Source organism: Equus asinus, chromosome 8 (genome assembly GCF_041296235.1).
Source record: "Equus asinus isolate D_3611 breed Donkey chromosome 8, EquAss-T2T_v2, whole genome shotgun sequence".
NCBI lineage: Eukaryota > Metazoa > Chordata > Mammalia > Perissodactyla > Equidae > Equus > Equus asinus.
The window spans coordinates 19,809,087-19,830,377 of NC_091797.1; the positions used below are offsets into that span (position 1 = coordinate 19,809,087).

A 21,291-nucleotide genomic window follows, 5' to 3' on the forward strand; every position below is an offset into this window, starting at 1 on the left:
CAGTCCTAACTAATGGGCCAGTTGAGGAGCAGAAAAACGAAGGAACAACAACTAATTTTTAAAGGCTTTCTGGTTCAAATTGTCTAAAACATTAAACAAAAAAAGGTCTTTTGCTTTGTAAACGTAAAGGAATTTGACAGCTCACAGTCCACAGCTGTTCACCCAGAGATCACAGAGATCCACGTAATTCATAATAATGATAACCAAGCAATTGTCCCCCATCTCCTCCCACCCTTCTCTGGCCATACACATCAAATATTTGTGAAATAATATTTTTTGAAAATTAGAATTGCTCATTTTGCCAGTGCTCATGGGGTCAAAGCAGTGGATTCCCATACAAGCAAGTTTACCTCATTCAAGTCTCAGAAGCAGTAGAAATAGTCCTAACCCCATTCTGTCCCTTATATTCTTCTGGCTTCAAAATGAAAGACTGTGCAAGCGAGAGGGGCTGGATCCTTGCAAATCTATCTCCACGCCTGGAAATAAAACAATTGGAAACACTCGTCCTGCTGAGGGAGCCTGGTAGTTTCCACATGATATTACTGCACACAAATAAGAAGCGTACGAAGCTACTTCAGAAGAGGACCATGGATACGCTTCCTTTCGAGAAATGGTTTCAAAGCCTTGGTGCCATCTCCTTGCTCCCAGAATTAGCTCTGTGCAGCTGGGATCGTGATCACAGACCTGGCCGTGGATAGTTATTTTCGTGTGGGTTACAGAAATGTCAGGAACCCTGTTGATATAGAGGCAAGCTCGTTGAGAATTTTGAGGAGAGACTTTTCACTGGTGCATCACTGTGGGTGGTTCCAGGAAGAGGACACATCCTGGGCCCTCTGAATGGTGTTCTGGTTCCCTGCCCACAGACTGTGTCCCCCAGGCAGCTCTCCTCACCTCACTGGCCTCTGTCTTCCCCTATCAGTGAACTAGGGCTGAGAGTACCCACCCTCCCTATAGGATGGGTGTAAAAACCCAAAAAGACTAGTAGATCCAGCTAGAAACAGGAGTGTTGCTCATGGTGATGAGAGTAGGCTCTCCCTTAAAGGAGCTCCATGTTATCACTGATCCTAGAACATCGTGTATTCCATCCCAGGTACCCCAAACTGGCTGCGAAACATCGGGAGTCCAACACGGCAGGCATCGACATCTTCTCCAAGTTCTCTGCCTACATCAAAAACACGAAGCCTCAAAACAACGCTGGTGAGTGACTCCCGTCCACTGGGAGCCCCTGGCAGCGCTGTCCCCTGCCCGGGGCATCTCAGATACTCAGGTCAGGGAAGCACCTGGAACCAACGCCGCTTGTTAGTCATCCCACACACCCTGCTTGACATAGGGGACGGGGCTGTAGATCCTGCCTTCTGTCTAGTGCAGGTGAAAAGGCCAATGGGCCTTTGCGCTGCCTTGGAGGGAGGAACGCAGTCTGCATTTCGAGCCTGACTCATTGCACAGCGTCATGCACTGCACAGCAGGGTCCTGCCTCAGCCGTACTACTGCCCACTTGTCCCAAATTCACAACCTTGCCCACATTCTCAGGAAGTCCTGATTGCAATAACAAATCTCAGCTTCCTTCTGGTCTCTGAAAGACTGCTCAGGTGGCTGTCCAGAGGCCATGGTGGGACAGCACAGTCATCACGGCGGTGACTGCGGAAGGCAGAGCCCCACCCTCTGCATTCTCCCCTCTGTGAGTGCAAAGGATGCTGGGCAGCCACCTCCCAAAGCCCTCCTTCTGGCCTTGGCTACAGAGCTCGGGACTCGGTTCTCCTGTGGTGGCTTCTCAGAGGGGTTTGAGCGCCTTGTTTAAGTTCATAGCTCTTTTGGTTCCTCATTCGGCATCGTCCTTTAAGAATTAGCTAAAGCAATCTGAATAGAACTGTCAAATTGAGCGTAACACTTGAAGAAGTGTGTTAGGCCCTGTGAAGACAAGGAAGAAGGATGAGAAAGCTTGCTTGCCCTCCGAACGGGAGAATGAGACAGCATTACAGGCTGGAGCCGGGAGCCCAGCACAGCCAAGCAGAGTAAGGACTTCATGAATCTTTGTGAATGAGCGAGGGAAGGAATGACCATTGCATGAAAACACAATGGACCCAAACAGGGTGGCATATGCTAGATGTTCCAGGAACTCCGAGGAGAATGGTATCTCTTTGGACTGAGGTGACCAGGAAAGGCAGCCGTGCATGAGGTGAAAGAGGAAATTTTGGTGGGAACAGAGTTGGTGCAGTGGGAAATACATAATTCAGTAACAGTTACAGAGGACCTGGATTATGCCAGGCAAAAACTAGATTCTAGGAAAAAAAGAAAACTAGGAAAAGATGCTTTCCCAGGCTTTAAGGCCCAGCTGGTGCAGAAGAAAAGGCTTAAATTCATAAAAAGTCAAATAACAAGACAAGGGAGAAATGATGGCTTAACCAAAGGGAGTCTGAAGAGCTGATTAACTGTATCTACCAAAGGTGCTCCGAGCAGGAGGAATTTACCTTCAGGGCCTTTGAGGAAGCTTCTGGAAGGGATTTCAACTGGGTCATAAAGGTTAAGGGGGAGTGAGTCGGCTGGGACCATAGGGTGGAGGTCATGTGGAGGATGGGAAAACACCAGCAACAGAGATCGGGAAAAGTGGCCAGAGCCTCTGGTGCCAGCCTGGGAGACTAGATTTTATCCTGTGGGCAACGGCAACCATTAAAGGTTCATGAAGAGGCTTTATAAGGAGAGTGGCCTTTTAGGGACAAGAGGAAGAAGAATGTGGAAAATATGTTAAATATATTCGGTGCTCGTGCCTCGTTCCTGTTTGGACCCTGTGGTGAACTGAGCAGTGTCCGCCATAAACCCATGTCCAGCTGGGACTTGGGAATGTGGCCTTCTTTGGAAGTAGGGTGTTGCAGATGTAGTTAGGTAAGGGTCTCTAGATGAGATCATCCTGGATTTAGTGTGGTCCCTAAATCCAATGACTGGTGTCCTTATAGGAAGAGGAGGGGACACACAGACACAGGCGAGAAAGCCATGTGAGGACAGAGCAGAGATTAGAGTGCTCTAGCCACAAGCTGAGGGCCCTTGGGGCCACCAGAAGCTGAAAGAGGCACAGAAGGACCCCCCCTAGAGGCTTGGGAGGGAGCGTGGCCCTGCTGACACCCGGATGTTGGACTTCTGGCCTCCAGAACTGAGAGGATAGCTTTCCGTTGTTTCAAGCCTCCCGGCTGGTTGTGCTTGGTTGTGGCAGTCCTGGGAAACGAATGCAGCCCCTCACGGCTGTCATGGGAAAGGGCATCACGGCCACTCACCCAGCTGAGGACGCAGAGACAAATGAGAGGACCAGTGGCTCATCCTTGCCCCCGGGGCAGAGCCGGCTCTCAACTCTAGTTTTCAGGTTCCTCATCCTGTGCCTTTCCCCTCAGCCGCAAATAGCTTCCTTCATACTTGTCAAAGCACCCTCAGCAAGATGATCTCGTCTGAGCCTTCCAGATTTTTCAAGTTATAAATGATATTTACATATTATCTGTGTTACAGTTCTCTTATCCCCAAGGCCAAAGCAACAGTTTCCGCTGAACATCCCGTATCAATTTCTTATAAACTCAACATTCTCCAGTTTTCATTGTTTCTGCGTCTTCTGTTTCACCCTGTTTTTCTCCGCGATGCCCTTGTGACTCCTCCCCCTGACTCACTGAACATTTCAAAGCTCCAGCATTTCTGCTTTCCCAAAAAGCCCACCCCCCAGGCCACAGTCCTTGGAGCTCTTCTCCTCTCCTGCCTTTTAACAAGACACCACGCGTTCTTCCCTCATTGTAACTATAGCTTGTCCGCTCCCCTCCCTCGCTCTTCTCATTTTCTTCCCCCAACCCCATAGCCCCCAGTTATGGTCAGCTGGGTCCAAAGGTACTTAGGCTCAGCAAGCCAGAGGCCAAGGCTCCTGCGGGGCCAGTCCTGAAGAGAGCAGCATCCCTCCGGCGCTGGGATCCAGAGCCACGCCGTGGCCCCGCCCCACACAGTCGCTAGCCCCATGAGACAGTCCACACCCCGCTCTGCTTTGTCTGAGCTCTGTAGGAAGCAGGCTCGCACAGGTCTCCGTGACAACATCAGCATTAGACCCTTTGACATGTCTTCCTACGCTACTTTCCCATTTTTCTCTCCGGATCTTCAGTGCTGCATCTGTATCTTCAATGTCCTTTTTTGAGGTTGTCCCTTTGTGTTTTCAATTTTTTTTTTCTCTTGAGCAGAGCCCTCCCTCCCCCCTAACATCTGTCCACCTCGCCCCTCCCAGCCCTCGTCCGTACACTGGCCGTGGTCGTGGTCCTTCCTGACCTCTCAACTTCAAAGCATAAAAAACATGACACTGTGACATGGTTCTGCGTGGTGGATGATCTCTCCACTCCTGGAGCGGATGTAGGAGCCGCCATTCAAACTTTCCACAAGACCTCGAAAGTTCCCAGTACTGGAATCTAGACCCTATCTAGGGCCCCCATCCATAGCTAACATGCCAGAGAATTGTCTGTTAGTTTGTACATTCAGTCATTTATTTATTCATTCAACAAACACAGATTGTGTGGAGTGGCTACATTGTTTAAAGGGCATTTCTTGTGTGCCAGGCACTGCGCTGGGTTCTAGAGTTGTCAAGACAAATGAGACCAAGTCACTGCCCTCGATGACCTCACTGGAGGCGGTAAAACGTATAAACAGGGAATTCTGGCCTGGGTCTGAGTTCCAGGTCCGCCTCTTCTGCCTGAAAGACGTACGCTCTCTCCGCCTCTGTTTCTGCATCTGTAGGATACACTTAACAATACTTTCTTCATCTGCCAAATAAGGCAATCAATAACACATCCAAGATGAGTGATGCAGCTTCATTTATTTTATAAGTCAGTGCTTGTAAATCCTTTGGCACAGAGCCTGACCCACAGTAAGTGCTCAGAAACTGCTGCATCAGCTCCCACTTTTCCCCACCCAGCCTTCCAAATCTCCCACCCGTTTAGTCTCTTTTCTCCTGGTTTGATTTTGCTTCCCACTCTCTTGGTGCATTTTCCTCCCCTCCGGAGCACACGTCAAAGGGGCCTTGGCCTGGCCGTGACTGTCACACCTGTGGTATTGTTGCCTTTGACCAGAGGTCATGGGCTTGTGCTCTTTTTTGTTGTCTGTCACTGCACTGCCTCCTCCCTCTGCAGTCGCTGGAGCCGGTCCCCTGGGGCTGCTGTGACAGATTCTGCCTCCACGCCCCTCCTTGCCCGCTTTCCAGAATTGCTCACTTCACTTAAAGGTGGCAGCTCATGACAGTCTTAAGACCCCACATTCGGTAAGATGCCACCTGGGCTCACTTTCTTGTCACTTGGGGTCTCCCTCCCCCGGTTTAGGGGGAAGCAAAGACTTTGGTTTTGGCTGTGCTGCATTTCCCACGGCTCTGAGGCAGGCAGTATGGTGGTTCAACCCACAGAGTCTGAGGCCAACGGCCTGGGTGCACACTCCCGCTTCACCTCTTGTTGGCCTTGTGACATCGGGCAAGTTACATCAGCTCCGTGTGCCTCAATGTCTTCACCTGTAAAATGGGAGCAATAACTGTCCATTCCCCACAGATATGCTTGGGACAATGCCCGCCACTGTGTTCAAACGTCAACTGTTTTTCTGAGCTATCATCTCGGGGCAAACAATTGTGCCTCAGCAGAGAGGTCTGGAATAAAAGCGTAGTGTGAGGAGACATATATGTGTGTGTATATATATATATATGATTAAGTCCATGGGTGAGAAGAGGAGACCATTAGAGACAACACCGAAGGCTCCCCCTCATTTATGGGGGGGCAGAGGGAGAGGAGTCAGGGAGGAAGATTAAGGACTAGCCAGTGGGGAACGAGGAAATCCAGGAAGGGTAGAGGGTAGGGGGATCAAGAAGATAAGGAAGGAAAGCTTTTTGTTTTTTTTTTAAGAAAAGAGAGTGATCTGCGGTACAAGATGTTCACAGAAGGTCACGGGGACGTTGTCTGTTGTGTCCAGCTCCTTGGAGGTGTCCTTGGGCATTTCTCTCTGACTGCTCCTCTCACCTGCATGAGCCCATCGCTCAGACCCTACACAACAAGAGCGAGCCCAGGCCAATGGAGGAAGCTCAGACCCTTCTCCCTCGGAAGGGGGAGGTGTAGTGAGAGGCCACAGGGAATGGAATGGAGAACCACCTGGAGGGCAACCCGTGGTCCTGAGGAAGGACGTCTTTGACATGGGAGAGAACAGCGCTGCATTTAGATTCGGCTGTAGGAGTCCCTGTCCTGGGTCCCTGCACGTTATGTTTTCAATCTAGCCAGGAAATGTCGTGTCATTTGTTCAGTATTGAAGGCTTATAGAGTTCTGAAGTAGAAGGATTGGAGGGAGGGTATGAGCTTTGCCCATCCCATCTTTGGCACATCTGGTAACACGCCTGGAATTAACCAGCAGTCAGCTCTGTCATCACCCTGGATCCTGCCTCGGCTGGTCCTTCTCTGCCTGCACCAGAGTCCAGTGGTGGCCTGGCCCCGGGCCTTCAACCTGGGGGCCTAGGTCTCTAACCCTCCCATCTCTCTCTTGCAAGTGTCGCTGTAAAAGAGCTTCACCTGCTGGCATTGCTCCTTTCACCTTCCTCTGAGATGCCACCGTGACACGCAGACCCCAGACGACCCGAGCCTGGGCAGCAGGCCCCCAGGCTCAGCAGCTCTGGGTCTGCTCGCTCCCGTGCCCCGTGCTTTCTCAGGCACTCTGTCACTGGGCCATCAGTTTGCCTCCTCGGGTCTATCCCTTCCCTTGAGGGGTTTCTTTTACACCCTACTTGAACATGTCACCCCCACTTTGTCGCCTCCTGAGAGGATCTGGGCTCCTCTCTCTGAGTAGCCATCTTACGTCTTGCATTTCTTACCCTCAGACTGCCCTTTGAACAGACTCTACAGATCTCTGCCAAACCCCTTGGCCTTCAAGAACTTCATTTTAGCTACTTACCCTAATCCAGGCATAAAATACTATATTTTACTTTATTTTTCATAATCTTTTCCCTTATGCTTCGATCCTATCAGTTCTACTGATTTATTCAACTTTCTGTACATAGTGCATGTTCCAGGCAATTGACAAATGGATCTGATGTGCGTCTCCAGTTCTCTATTCTTATTCACCATTTTTAAAGTCCCTCTAAAATTTCTTCCAGCCCTATCCCGTTCCCCCAGATACTGTGAATATTCCTGTCCGGTGTTACTGTCTCGTTTTTGGCAAAAGCATTACACTTTTATGTCCTTTTCCCCATTTTCTTTCTGGTTGGAGAGAAAGGAGACGTGTACATGCGTGTCGACTAAGACAAGAATCCAGCATTTCTCCTACGCCTTTCACGTTCATTTTCTATCCTGCATCCCTCTTCCGTGGGACTCTCTTTCCCCGACTCTGAGGTCTAAAAGCCCCAAAGGCAATCTTTTATCTAATCAGTATACCATATGCAGCCCTATGGCTTTTCCTAATCATATTTGCATATTCCCTTTTTTTTTTTTTTTTTTGAAGAAGATTAGCCCTGAGCTAGCATCTGCTGCCAATCCTCCCTTTTTTGCTGAGGAAGTCTGGCCCTGAGCTAACATCTGTGCCCATCTTCCTCTACTTTATCCATGGGATGCCTACCACAGCATGGCTTTTGCCAAGCTGTGCCATGTCTGCACCCAGGATCCGAACCAGCGAACCCTGGGCCGCTGAGAAGTGGAATGTGCGAACTTAACCACTGCGCCACAGGGCCGGCCCCTGCGTATTCCCTTTTTAATGCATCTAACACACATACATCTCAGGCTGTTGGCACCACATATTTCTGTGCTAAATCACGTTTTCCCAGTTGGGATGATTTGGGTCTTTCAAGACTTCCTTGCAATTCCCTCGTCTCTTCACCTTCAAGTGTAGCTTTCTCTAATATTTCCGCCTCTGTTTTCCTCTGTCTTGTGGGCCTTCTTTCTATTTTAAAATTTATACTCCACTTGTTCCAGAAGGACTTTCTAGCTACTCACAAGGATACGCAAAGCACAGCAAAGCAACATGCACTAGAAGGAGGTGAGAAAGAAAAACAAGGGGGGACCGTAAAACGGAGCTCAGGGGGAGCTAAAACAGCGAGAGGAGCTCCCAGAGCCTGGATGCTCGACACACATGGCCGACCACAGAGTTGGCTCTCACCCTTCCTAGACAAAGCCAAAAGGGACCCTGGTCAGCTACAGTTAGGTTCTCTCGGAAGATAAAAACAAACCAACTTCCCAGAAGAATAACAAATATTCTTGACTTGGGGGCTGGAGTTGTGGGCAGGGAAGAGCTGTTATTTTCATTTTCTTGGGCCTTTCCCTTCTGTGACTTACCTTCCTATTGCCTGTAGACTCCAGGCCCGCTGACTTCAGGCTGATGTGACTTCTCTCGTCTTTCCCCGTGACACTGTCTTCACCCCTCCCCACCCTTCTGGTCCTCACCTGTGCCCTCTCTACACCTGAAATCCATTTTCTCCTCTTATCTCTCCATCTTCTCTTGAGGACTCAGGAGAGCCCCATGCAGCCTCAGGCCTGTGTCATCCAGTTTCCTGCTCCTCTCCGTCGTCTCCGAGATTCGGAGCAGCCTGCCTACGCCTGTCTCTTTTCATCAGGACTGACAGGCCCCGTGCTGTGTTTGCAGAGATGTGCCCCTTCCGCTTCTGGAAGATGCTATGATGTCCTAACACACTCCTCCTAAAATAGTTGTCCTAATAAAATACTTCTAAGGTCCTAAATAAAGTCCTAAACCTTCCTTGGGGCCCCATGACGTGCAGGATCCACTGCTATGCATGTAGAGTACAGGCCACAGTCTCAGGCGGACTCGTCTCTCTGGCTTTTGCCCTTCATTAGTTGTAAGTGTAGTGGTTGTATTTTCCAAACTGAAAATCAGATGTCTAACAAATTGCCTTCATTGAAAATAATCAAATTATAAGAAATCAGTACTGTCCCAGAAAATCCAAGACACATGTCCCCAAATGAAAAGCACCTGGCTGGGGCTCAGCCCTCTGCTCCCCCTCCTCCCCACTCCAAATCCAAAAGTGGCTGCCGCTGCGAGGGAGGATGAGCACATCACAGCTCCTGCCACCTCCTGGCCCCAGACCCTTTGCCGGAACAAATGAGTCACCATTGGCCACGAAGTCCCCTGAGCAGCCCTGGTTCTGTTTACAGAAAGGGCCAAATTTCCTCCTTCCGAAGGCTCCCACCACAGGCTTCACTTCCTGGGGCCTGGAAGCAAGCAGGGCGTTCCCTGGGTTTATTCTGAAAGAACAGATTGCCACAGCCACATACCACGAAGAAGACTCCAGGGTATTCTGGAAACCTCAGTGAGCTCACCTCATCAATGGGGTGATCATGCCCGCGGATGGAAATGGATTGAAGGATTACGTTGTGGTTATTATTACAATAGCCATTGCTCTCCTCCCGCCCTCCCAGAGCCCACACGAAAGGCAGCGTGGGCAAATGGGTTCCACTGCCTGCCTTGCTCTGTCCTCATCTCTTTCCTCCATCCAGGCCTGAATCCTCAAATTGCTCCTGTCTTCTCTCTGCTAAGAGGTGCCCCCTGCAGTGGGCCGTGCTTCTGGCTGATGCTGATGGAAAGATAATCTGTCTGTAGCACTGGCAGTCTTTCCCTGCCATGTTCTCGGTCCTTTGTGTCCACATGAGTTCATTCCCGTCCTCCCACCTCAAAGCCTGCCTGGCCGACCCGCACCACCAGACCCACCTCTCCTGCAGCCTGCTCTGTGCCTCCCTACCCCAGGGGTCAAACTGCCTTCTTCCCAGCATATACCCCTCCCTCCCTTTTAATAAATCTATAAGGCCCCTTAAGTAAATATGTGAAGCAAGACCATCCCCGTTAGATGTCTAGAAAGTTGAGGCTCACAGACTTCAGCTCAATATTAAGAGCAAGTTTACAGTGAAATCTGTAGAGGTGAATGTCCCCATCAATGGAAGGGTACAAAAAGAGGCTGGACCGTTGGTGGTAGGAGCTGTGAATCTAAAGCATCATCTGTTTTAAGACGCTATTATTTTCAGCACCATGAAGAAACAAAAACTACTTTCAAGTAAGCAAAAATGGATTCCCTTAAACTATTACATTTGGATTGTAAGACAGTCTGATTTCAGATGTCAAATGCGAAAAAATGTACACCTTAGTCTCGATGAAACATGGTAGACGATTCCCATAGCCCTTCCCAAATCTAACATTCTATTACTTCCTGGCGGCTGTGCGTGAAATGTCAACCCCCCTTCTACTTGACCTTAAGCTGCCCTATTGGAAAGAAAGTCAGTCTAGGTCAACATTGCTTCCAGATCCCTCTGGGATAGCTGTCCTAACTCCGTATCCAGGAAAGTGTCAGTGCTGCCCTCCGTCGCTCCTGCCTGGAAACAGATAGCACTTATCTCCTAGGTCAGGCGTTGGCAAACTTTTTCTGTAAAGGCTCAGATAATCAATATTTTGGACTTTGTGGGCTACTCCAGCTGTCGCAACGGCTCAGCTCTGCTGCTGGAACTATAAAGCAGCCACGGACGATACGTAAACAAGTGAGTGTGGTGTGTTCCAATAAAACTTCATCTATAGACACTGAAATTTGAATTTCGTATCATTTTCAGTTGTCACGAAATATCATTCTCCTTTTGACTTTTTTCCTACCATCCAAAAATGTAAAAACCATTCTTAGCTTAAGGAGAGTGCAACGAGAGGCAGCGGGCTCGATTTGGCCCTTGGACTGTAATTCGCTGCCCTCTGTCTTGGTCCCAGGCTGCAGTAGCAGGTTCTCTTCATTTTTGTACCTCTTCACCTCTTGATCTATAATGTGGATATAATGTCTTGCAACATCGTCATGTTAATTAAATGAATTAATGCATTAAAGCACTTAGGACAGTTCCTGGCACACAGTAAGCACCAATATGTGATAGCTATTGGGGCTACTGGTCTTAATTTCACAAATATTCCCCCAGATTCCCTGGTGTCCACACTCTGGACCCAGCGGCCCAGCTTTCATAGTAATGTGGAAGCATGTGCTGCCCTCTTCTGGCAGGTGGAGGAATCAGCACCAGGGATTTGCTGATCATGTTTAGCATAAGGAGGCCTGTGGGTTTCCAAGCGTCTTCTGCATACAGGGACTGAGTTATGCCTCAGCTTTGGCTGAGGGTTCCAGAAAAGGCCAGGTCTCCTTTGGGACTCGAAGCCACCTTCCATTATCTATCCCCTACACCCAGGGTAGGATATGTCCACAGGCCCCATGGGTCCTTCAGAGGTCACTGGCTGCCCAACTGCTTCTTTCTTGCTTTCCTGTCCCCCTTCCACCACCTCCAGCCTTTACTTTTATGAACTTCCTTGACCTAAAATAGGAAAGTGTTTGAAAGGATTCGAAGCAGCCTGGGAGGGCTGTTAGCCCAGAACTAACAAGCCGCTTCCTATCAGAGGCCCCGTGCTTTCTCCCAAAGCATCATGAAAGCCAACTGCTGTCGGGGGGAGGGGAGGGGAAGGGAGGTGGGCAGGCGAGGTGGAGCGTTTTTCCAGATTCCCCAGGATGTGGTGAGCCATGTTGAAAAGCGGGTGTATGTATTTATTATTCTAAGCCGCTTCAATCACAGGGCGCTTATTTCCTTCTCCTCTTCCTCCCCGCCCAGCCCTCAGCCCCATATCACAGGGGGCCCAGTCTGGAGGCCCGGCCTTTCCAAGGGGATGGGCATGGTCCCCACCTCTTGTTCAGCCTCGTGCTCTGAGGTCAAGCTCAAATATGTAAAAAGTACAGGAACACGAGTTATAATTACCCTGCTCAGAAACAGAAGCCCCATAGTGGCCGTGGGCCTCCGTGTCTCTCCTGTGGGGAACACCGACCCGTTCTTCTGGAAGAGGACAGCTGTGTCCCAACTCGGGACAACTGGTTCCCTGGAAGAAGCCCTCTGCCAAGACTGTTATCATGAGGGAGGCTCCAGGGTGGTCCCCGGACCACCACAGGAGTGAGGATAACGAGGTGACTGTCTTGCCACTTCCTCATAAAGCAGGCATCGCCCATCTGGTTTCAAAAACGCCTCTGGTCATAAAGGAACCCTTCAGGCTGCCTTCCTTGGCCACCCGGCCTGCAAATAGCCAACTCGGGATATTTTGTTTGTTTGTTTGTTGGGCTCCAGTTTTGCTTTGATTAGCATTCTTACAAAGAAAAACAAATAACCTGGGCTGGGAGACCCACCTCCGAGGTCTGGTGTTTCCTGCAGAGATACGCATCATCTCACATGTAGAGGGTCCTGGAGGCTGAGACGAGAGGGAGGGAAGGGGCGACTGTTCCCCTTCTGGCACCTCCCAGGAGTGGCCCAGGGGATCCCTCCAGGGAGGGTCTTTGATTTGGTTCATTATTGAGGCGGATGCTGGCAATTTAGAATTTCACAAATTTTGCTCCTGAAATGAATCCTTGGGCGGTCATAAGGAAGGCGGTTGGTGGCGGGGACGAGTGGAAGAGGGCAGGCAGGCCCAGGCAGGGACGGGGGAAGAAGGGGGTGGGAGGGAGGGTCCTGTGTGGGTGGGCGCATTCGTTAGTGGAAGGAGGTCGTGTTAGCTGTGTGGGCTCCCCGGCTGGAGTGGAGCGAGACCACCAACACCATTCCATGTGGTGGAATTTCCCGCCGTCTGACCAGAACGAGTGCTCTGGCCTGGCCTGGCCTCCGCTCAAGGCCTGGGAATAAAGGAACATTAAATGGCTAATTTGAACACGAGTTAAATGCTCTTTCACCTCTGGCTACCGTTACCTCATCCTGTGCAACCGACACCTCTTGACTTTGTGTGGTCTACACGTAGGAGCAAAATGTGTCTCTTTCTACACACATACACACACACACACAGCTTGTGTGGGGTCTGATATTTCTATGCACTAGCAGAGGCCATACATACCGCCTTAAATAAATAGGGTCATGTATCAATTAATCTGGGAAAAAAAATGTGCTTGCATGTAAAGTTGTTTTAGTGATGGGACACGACGTGGGTCTGACAACTTTCCCACGAAGCACAATGGTGTTTAGACCACAGACGTGCAGTAGTGTGTACATGGGTGTGTGTCTACACTCATCGTGTGTATGTAGGTTGGGAGAGTTGTAGTTGGTTTATCCTGTGACTGCGTTCGTAACCCTCGCCTGTGATTAGAACGTAGCTCTGAGGAATGATTCTCCCGCCTCTCTGGCGACTCTCAGTGGAGGATGGCTCTAGGTAGATTCGCATGTGGAATGGGTTCCCCCATTTTTGGTAGAGCTGGGGCTGACAATGACAAGATGTGACATCCAGGTGGCGTGCTGAACCTTCTAGCAAAAACTTCAAACACCCCAATCATAAACTCTCCTTGTCAAACTCGTCACTGTCTTGTCCAGGGAGATGGGCAATATCCTCTCCATTTCACACAAGAAAAGCTGAAGCATGAAAAATCGTTCGGGAGACATGATGGAGCCAGTGATGGGCACAGGACAAACCAGGCCTTTCTCAGCTTTTAAAGTCTTTTGCTACAAATGGATAATACTAAAAAACAAGAATTGAAACCAGAGTGGTGTTCTGAATTTATCAGTGGCTTAGAGAGGATAATTTATTGAGAAACAACATTGCAACACAGAACTTTGGCCTCAAAACCCCCAGCCCTCTTTACAAACCTGCTCCAGAGCTGTCTCTCGGGAGTGCATCCCAGCCACTCAAGCCCGTTCACCAGGTTAGCCTGAGTAGCCTCATTAGCTAAGGAGATGCATATGTTTAGGACTTATGTGTCAAGTACCACTTTATTTTGTTTGCCTTGTTATTCAGACCATTTTCCGACTTGAATGACATTTGAATCCCATGGGGGTCTTGTTAAAATGTGGATATTGGATGCAGTGGGTGGGGTGGGGCCTGAGAGCTCCCACAGGATTCTGAGGCTGCTGGTCCAGGAGGGTGCTTGGGAGTAAGGTTCTAGGCAGCAGTCTCCCCAGGGGACCTGCTGCGTGTGTCTCATTCATTCATTCATCGTTACTATCCCTAGAGCCCAGCTCAGCATCCCGCCTAGAGCAGGTGCTCAATAGACATTCATAAAATGAATGAACATCCCAAACGCTTCCAGACGACCTTCCCCTGTCTGCTCATTTACCCAAGAGATGATGGAGAAGGCTGCCCCCCCCATCAGTGTCAGGGGCATTTCCTCCAAGCAACTTCCTGCTCCTGCCTGCCCAGCCCCCACTTTTAAGACTGTCCCATGTTACAGGCCCTTCCATTCTCTGATTACCTTTGAAATTTCCCAGTCTCCATTTAAAGTTTATGATGTTCTATGACGAGAACTATCTCTCAGCTGAGGACATATGGTGCTCATATAACCTGTTATATTAAATCAAGCCTCATGGTGGGGGAAAAAAAAGAATAACCTCATTTAGAACCAATCAATAAAAGAGTATAAAATTTGAACAATTCTCCTCGTGAAGACGGTCAGTGTGGGGTGGCGGTGTTTGCTCATGTAGTACTTTTCTTGTCACCCTAATTTTTATAACCACATTCAGGGAACATTATTTCTGGTGTTAAAGGTGGAACTTCACCAAGAGTCAGAAGAGAAAATACAGAAGACTTAGAACTTAGACTTAGAATTTTGTGTTCTTACAGCCAGAAGCCAGAAGTCTAATTATTTTTCTAGGAACCCCCAATCGAAGAAGCCTTTAATGATCTGGATCATAGTAAGAAATATGTTTCCCTGTGCCCATGTCCAGAATCCCTTCCATTCCCGAAAATTCCAAGGAAGGAGGTTGAACCACATGATTTCTCAGGCCGTCCCCATTCAGCTCTAACTCTGGTGCTCACACGCTGGTTGACATTTGCACTGACAGTTACCCATGTTTTGGTTCCTTCGTGGGGACCTCAAAGACAGGTTTTATTCAACACTGTCCCAGGTCTGACCCCGGCCTGTATCACTTGGCAGAGAGGTATAGGTTGGGGGTGGCCTCTGCTCCTTGTTTGCCTCTGATGACCCTGCAGAAGGGTGTGCTAGGCCAGAGAAAAGGAATCCCTTCCTCCATCCATCCATCCATCCATCCATCATCCATCTATCCATGCATCCCCAAGAGACCAAGCACTACCATTGCCCCATTGTCGGCCCTCTAGTGAGATAAAGCCAGTTGCATAGCATATAGAGACATATAGGGTTCCATTTTAGGGTCCCTCCTCTTTCCTCAAACCCCATAGAATAGCTCATTCTTTCAACAAATCCTTATTCAGGATCAGGCACTGCACAATGTGCGAGAATAATATAGGAATGAAATATTGGCAATATCTACATGCTGTGGCAAAGGTCGTGTTTGGCTGTGTGTAATAGAAACCCGATCATACAGGCCAAAGCACATACTTATGTCATTTTATTTTACAAAAACCTATATAGCATTTTACTGTGTGCCATGCCCTGCTCTAAGCCCTCTTTATAAATGTTTATTTCTTCATGGGAGTTTGCTTTTCTCCCATAACAAGAAGTCCTGAGAGCAGAGAGTTCCAGGCAGTTGTAGTTGCTTAAAGAAGTCATGGATCCAGCCCCTTAGAGCACTGATTCTCCATCTTTAGTGACTTTCATTCTTATGCCACAACATAGATGCTCCACTTCCAGACATTACATCTGAGTTCCAGGCAGCACCAGCTGTGTCTGTCTTTTCTTTCCCAGAGCCTATCTATAAATTTCCACTTACATCTCCTCGGCCAGAACTCAGTCATTTGGCCTCCTCTAGCTGAAAGTCTGGGACCATAAGTATTTTTTTTGTTTTAAAGATTTTATTTTTCCTTTTTCTCCACAAAGTCCCCCAGTACATAAGTGTATATTTTAGTTGTGGGTCCTTCTAGTTGTGGCATGTGGGACGCTGCCTCAGCATGGCTTGATGAAGGGTGCCATGTCCGCGCCCAGGATTCGAACTGGGGAAACCCTGGGAAGCCAAAGTGGAGCGCGCGAACTTAACCACTTGGCCTTGGGGCCTGCCCCAGATGATAAGTATTTCTGACCAGGCATATTGCTACTCTGAAAAAAATCTGGGTTCTGTTAGTAACAAAGAGGGTAAAGTGAATTCTTGCATATAATTCACTTTCAGCTTAAGGTTTTGTTGGGTTTTTTTTTAAACTATGGTGAAAATATCTGATCTAGCCACGCCAGAAGAAGACACACTATTTCAAATTCTCCTTTGGGGTTGACCACATCTGAATCATTAACCCACCTAGATTTTAAGAAACAGAAGTGGTGTAAAATTGCACACTTCGTCTGCTACACACTTACTTCAAACCTTAGAAGATGCAAAACTCATGTGGTAAAAGCTGTGCAGCCAGAACACCCTGTGGCCAGCTTCTCCCTCAGACTGTCATCTGTGTGGGGCAAGCGGGAGCGCCCAGGGAGCTGCTCTGAGCAAGGGGGCGGCAGGATAATGGCGGGAAATTCCGCAAAAGTATCGGTACCCACCACCCCACCAAACTTACCCCTGGAGGTTGCCCCATTGCATGACTGTTAGCAAGAAGTCTCGCTCTGGTGGGACTGTGGTTACGGCGACAGAGTCAGAGCGAAAGGACCAGCTGAATATTCAAGAAAGGACTCTGCATAATTCATCTGGGGTGACAAGCACAATATTTATTAAGCAACTTTTTTTCTGCAACTCTAAGAACATACTAGCTTTTTTGTATGCTTTGATTCTTATGCATCGGCACCATCCCACATGGCGCATAAGGACTGCTCACTGCAGGCCAGGCACCATTCTAAGCTCTCCACAGGCATCACTCATGGCAACCCTATAAGATGTGCCATGTTTTGATCTCCATTTTGCAGATGAGGAAATTGAGGCAGAAGAGGTTAAGCAGCCTGTGCAAGCCAGTAGGTGGCAGAGCCAGGATCCCACTCCAGGCAGCTGGTCCTGTGGTCTGTGAGCTTGACCTGTGCACATTACGCATTTAATAAAATGCATTATTTAAAATGCATTTAGTGCTGAGTTTTTAAACAAGAGTAGTAGGTCACTTAGGAAACTGTGATCGAATCAGTTCATAAACCACTGCACAACTACCATGTGTTTTTCCCTAAATAGGCTGAACAGCCCCAGCGTCACTGTTGGCGTCCTGACCCGGCAATCCATGGGGATGAGGGGCGCCGACCAAGCCCACGGTGGGCGCTGGACAGACACCTGTTTAACAAATGAAAAGAACAGGCGACCAGAAGAGAATTTATAGGATAGTCGCAGAATGCCTAAAACCAGCACTTATTTAGATTCAGAGTTGTGGTGGCAGGGTGGCAGTTCTTAGATTCGTTCATGGCTTTTTTTATAAGAGATGTAGTCGTTTAAGGACAGAGCAAGACAGAATGTGGTTAAATCACTTCAGCTTGAGTGTTTGGAGGGAGGGAGAGTTGAGAAGGAACGGCTCTAGGTCTAAATGCTGGAACTGATGACCCGCAGTTAGAATCTCCCTTGACCCGCTCATTCCAAGTGTTCGGACATCAGCACTAATCCTAATGTATGGCCTGATACTTAAAAATAACCTGTTTTAAAGTACCCATAAAATGCTCACAGTTTTCAGCCTGATTCAGTCTGCAAAATGAACTACAGCCCGCTCTAATAGCTTCAGTCAGCATTTATGTCGTTCTTTCTATTAGCACAATGGGTTTTACAACCATTTATGAGTTTCTGGAGAGCCTAATAGAAAACACACATACACGTCTGCTGTGGAAGATGCAGAAGAGTTTTCTTTGCTTAAGGAGAGACCAGAAGGGGTCGCCACCACCCTGTCACTAAAGCCTGAGCCGGGCTCCCTAATAGGGAACACGTTCTCTCCGGGTTGCTCCGCCAGTGCTGGCGTGCACCCTCCCTGGTGCGTCTCTGCAGTTTCCTCTTTGGGCTGGCTTCATTCAGAACCAGTCTCTCTTTCTCCTCCTGTTGATAAATAAATATTTAGGGAGCTTACAGGGTACAGACTGTGCACACAAAAAGAAACCTAAGTTTGAAGACCTAAGTGATAATCTTTCTCTTCAAATTTACTGTGGCTTTTAGGAGATTTGGAAAATTATCAGCATCTGGAATTGTCTAGATTATCCATACTTTCCTTCATACTTTAAAAAACATCTTATGAGAATCATGCTGAAGTTGTCCTAAAATTCTCTCCTGTGCTAGTGTTTTCAACACAGCCAAATAATTGCCAAAGATTGTCTTTTTTAAAAAAAATTGTTGTTGGGAATAATACTTCTGGACATAGGGTGAATATCAAGTTGGTTTGCACAACTGTATAAAAAAGGTAACTCTTCGCAAGGGTCTCCGATAGGGCTTGGAGAAGAAGCGATACAGTGGATCTGTCTGTTCCTCAGGGAAAAGCCCTGAGTCCCTGGGAATAGATCAGAGGGTACCCCCTTCACCGGGTGATTCTCTCCGCCGAAGGTGGGTGGGGGCATCCACCAGTGTCTTAGATCCCAATCCACCATAGTTGTCAGACTAGAATCCTGCCTCGGGAGTAAAGAATCATTTAGTAGCCTCTTACTGAAAAGAACCATGGGAGTTTGTCATTTAATTCACCCTCCCATTCACGGCTGAAATCTTTTCTAGAACGATAAATAATACCCACGGCAGCAGGAGCTGCAGAGCTTTCTCGAGCCCAGCTGACGCGGCCCGAGGGAATAGGAGGGAATCTTGTTGAAGCTGCCACCGTTGCATTTTGCTTTCTCGTAAACCACCGGTTGTCCTTCCACCTTTCCTGTTTTCAGCAGTGCCTAGAAACAGAGGCCTGGAGTTGCTTCCCACGTGTGAGCCCCTGGGTCTTTCAAAGCCAGAGCCAATCTGACAATATCCTCCTCTCTGGCTGTGAGGCCAAGTCCAGTTGGCTTCACTGGTTCTTGGTCTGATGCCAAAGGTGGACATGAATTCTCCAAACCAAGAGAATTTGACACACCCACGTAGCCTGGAGAGAACAATGCCAAACCCAAAGAGACGATTCTAGGCAACTTGGAATCCTGAACATGTCAGGGAATTCAAGAGTGGGTTTCGTTCTGTGATCTCTCCAGGATTCTCCTTGCACCTGGGCAATTCTGGAATGTTCGGATAAGCTTCACTTCAGACACCCAGCTTCTGCCTCGAGTTGCTTTCTTGGCTTAAGCTTTCACTCACTCTTTCCTTCCCTCCCGTCTTCTCATACACTTAAGTTCTGCAGCCGTAATGATAAAGCTATCTTTCATTGAGTCCCACTGTGCACCAGAGTCTGTAGAAGATGCTTTAGCAGGACCTGTGAACAACTATGATCAGTGGCAGGATTCAAACCCAGGTCTCCTTAGTGCCAGAGCAGATGCGCCACTTTACTACCACGTCTGTTATCACAAGTCCTCTCAGCGAAGCCTGGGTCAGGGTTCTCTGATACCCCTGACCCAGGCTTGCTCTCTCCCTTCCCCAATGATATCAGTGACATGCTAGCATAGCCAGAGGGCCCAGACACAGCAGAGGAGCACCCACCAAACCTGAGAGAAAGCCTGTCCCATCTTCTACAACCCTGCAGCCATTTCTGCGTCACTGTGGTATGAGGACTGGGCATAGATAATGCTTTAACAGACAAAGGCACCATGGGCATCAGCCACTCCTTGCTTGTCCACAAGGGTCACTGTGGGTCAGGGGGTGTGACCCCCATTTCCACCTGCTTTATAATTTTACCTCTATGTGGTTATTCCTACTTATGTAACCCAAGTATAACTAGGCCACCTTACTCTCTCTTTAAGCAGTTATGCAACAGAGAAAAGCTACGTGGCTCTAATCCTCGAAACCTGAGAGATAATTGTGGATGTTTATGGAAAGTGTGCTGCTGGGAGGGAATTACACTGCCCATCACAAAGCTGAAAGTCCTAAAAGTCCCCTTCAAACATCTTTGTTCTTCCTTAAGATGGCACTCTTTGCGACAGCACCTGAGTTTCTGCCCACCTGGCCTGCACCTCCTCCTTCCCGCCCCTTATAACTCTCCTGGGCCTTGCTGCTGCTCCAGCCTCCTCCTCGCTCCTGGATCTTTGGCCCTGGGCATCCTATATAGGGCAGTGTGACCTCTCTCCGTTTCTAAAGGAAGTCTTCTTCCTCCAAAAGGGAGAAGTGATATTAAATTCTTATTACTTGATTTTTTTGTTCCCATCACATTTTCATTCATGTTCAAAACTATCAAATGTCAACAGGTGTGGCCATCTTCGTGTTTTCTCTCCAAGAATATGTGATGGCCAGAGAAATCTCCGTTGTGGTCTCCCTCAAACCATAGCTCGGCTTCCTCTCTCTTTTTTTTTTTTTTTTTTTTTTGCATTCTTTAGTTATATTACCATGATCTCAAATGAGAAGAGGAAAAGTAAAAACTTCATTCAATCCTCCAGGTGTTTCTTAAAATCTAGAAGTTTCTTTCTTCATAAGCAAAACTCAAATGGATTTCTTACTTTTAGCCCAGATGTTTCACTGTCACATAGGCAATGTGACAGCTTTGGCCTCAAGGACAGGTAGAGCTGGTATCTGTCGCCGAGAAATGATGTGCAGGGTCTCACTAGACCCTCTTGTTAGAGAGAACTCCTTCTAAACCCAATCATGGTCATTGAGACCACCGAGACTTCCAACTAAAGTCAAGCCATTAATAGCAGAACACACGTGTTATCAAATTAGGAGGAACATAGTGGGTGTGGAGTGATGTTCTGAGAGCCACATGCTTGTCAGCGGAATAAGTGTGTGCAAGAAAGGTCTGCAGCATGAAAGGAAGATGGCAGCTGGGGGGACCCCAAGGAGCAGTGGGCCAGCCCTTGGCACCCAGAGACGGCCTTGTAGACCGGAAGAAGTTTAAGGTTTCGAATCCAACCACCCTCTTTTTAAGTCCTGGTTTTGCTCCTAACTCATGTAATAGGGTTACTCCTTTGAAAATATTTTTCTCTTTGCCTTTCTGAGTAAATGATTCTTACTAAGGAGGTACTTCCAGGCATCCATTAGCTCCAAGAGAGGTGAGGCTTTCTAAGAAAGAATTCTAAGGAAGAAAGAGGAATTCGATATTTAGCTTCTGATATTCAAAATAGCATTTTGAACAAGCCAGTAGCCTTGCAAGCCAAGCTATTGCCTTAAATTTTTCTAAATTCCTTTATCTCTCAATTTTAGCATGTCCAGAACCGTCCCTGGAGGCCTCAGCTTACAGACGAGAGAGCCCTCTGCCTGTGCAGCAGCCGGGGAGCTTTGCTGCTCTGTGGTGGAGAGAACATTTGACATAGGAAAGCCTAGCCCTTCTGGCCCAGGGGCTTTGGGGATGAAGGAGAAGAGAGAGGCAGAGAGGCCAGGGAACTGGAGATGTGTCATGTGGTGCTTTGCTTGGGTATCCCTCCAGGGCTTTGGAGGGAGGCCA

At 48.4% G+C, this 21,291-nt stretch overlaps 1 protein-coding gene across 2 annotated transcripts in view; it reads left to right on the plus strand.

Moving 5' to 3' along the window:
• CLIC5 (chloride intracellular channel 5) overlaps positions 1-21,291 on the plus strand; it is a 158,002-nt gene that overhangs the window by 120,898 nt on the left and 15,813 nt on the right. For both annotated transcript variants that reach the window (XM_044776799.2, XM_014837495.3), the window contains exon 4: positions 1,091-1,197. In XM_044776799.2, coding sequence (XP_044632734.1) covers positions 1,091-1,197 — 107 coding nt within the window. The remainder of the gene's footprint in view (positions 1-1,090; positions 1,198-21,291) is intronic.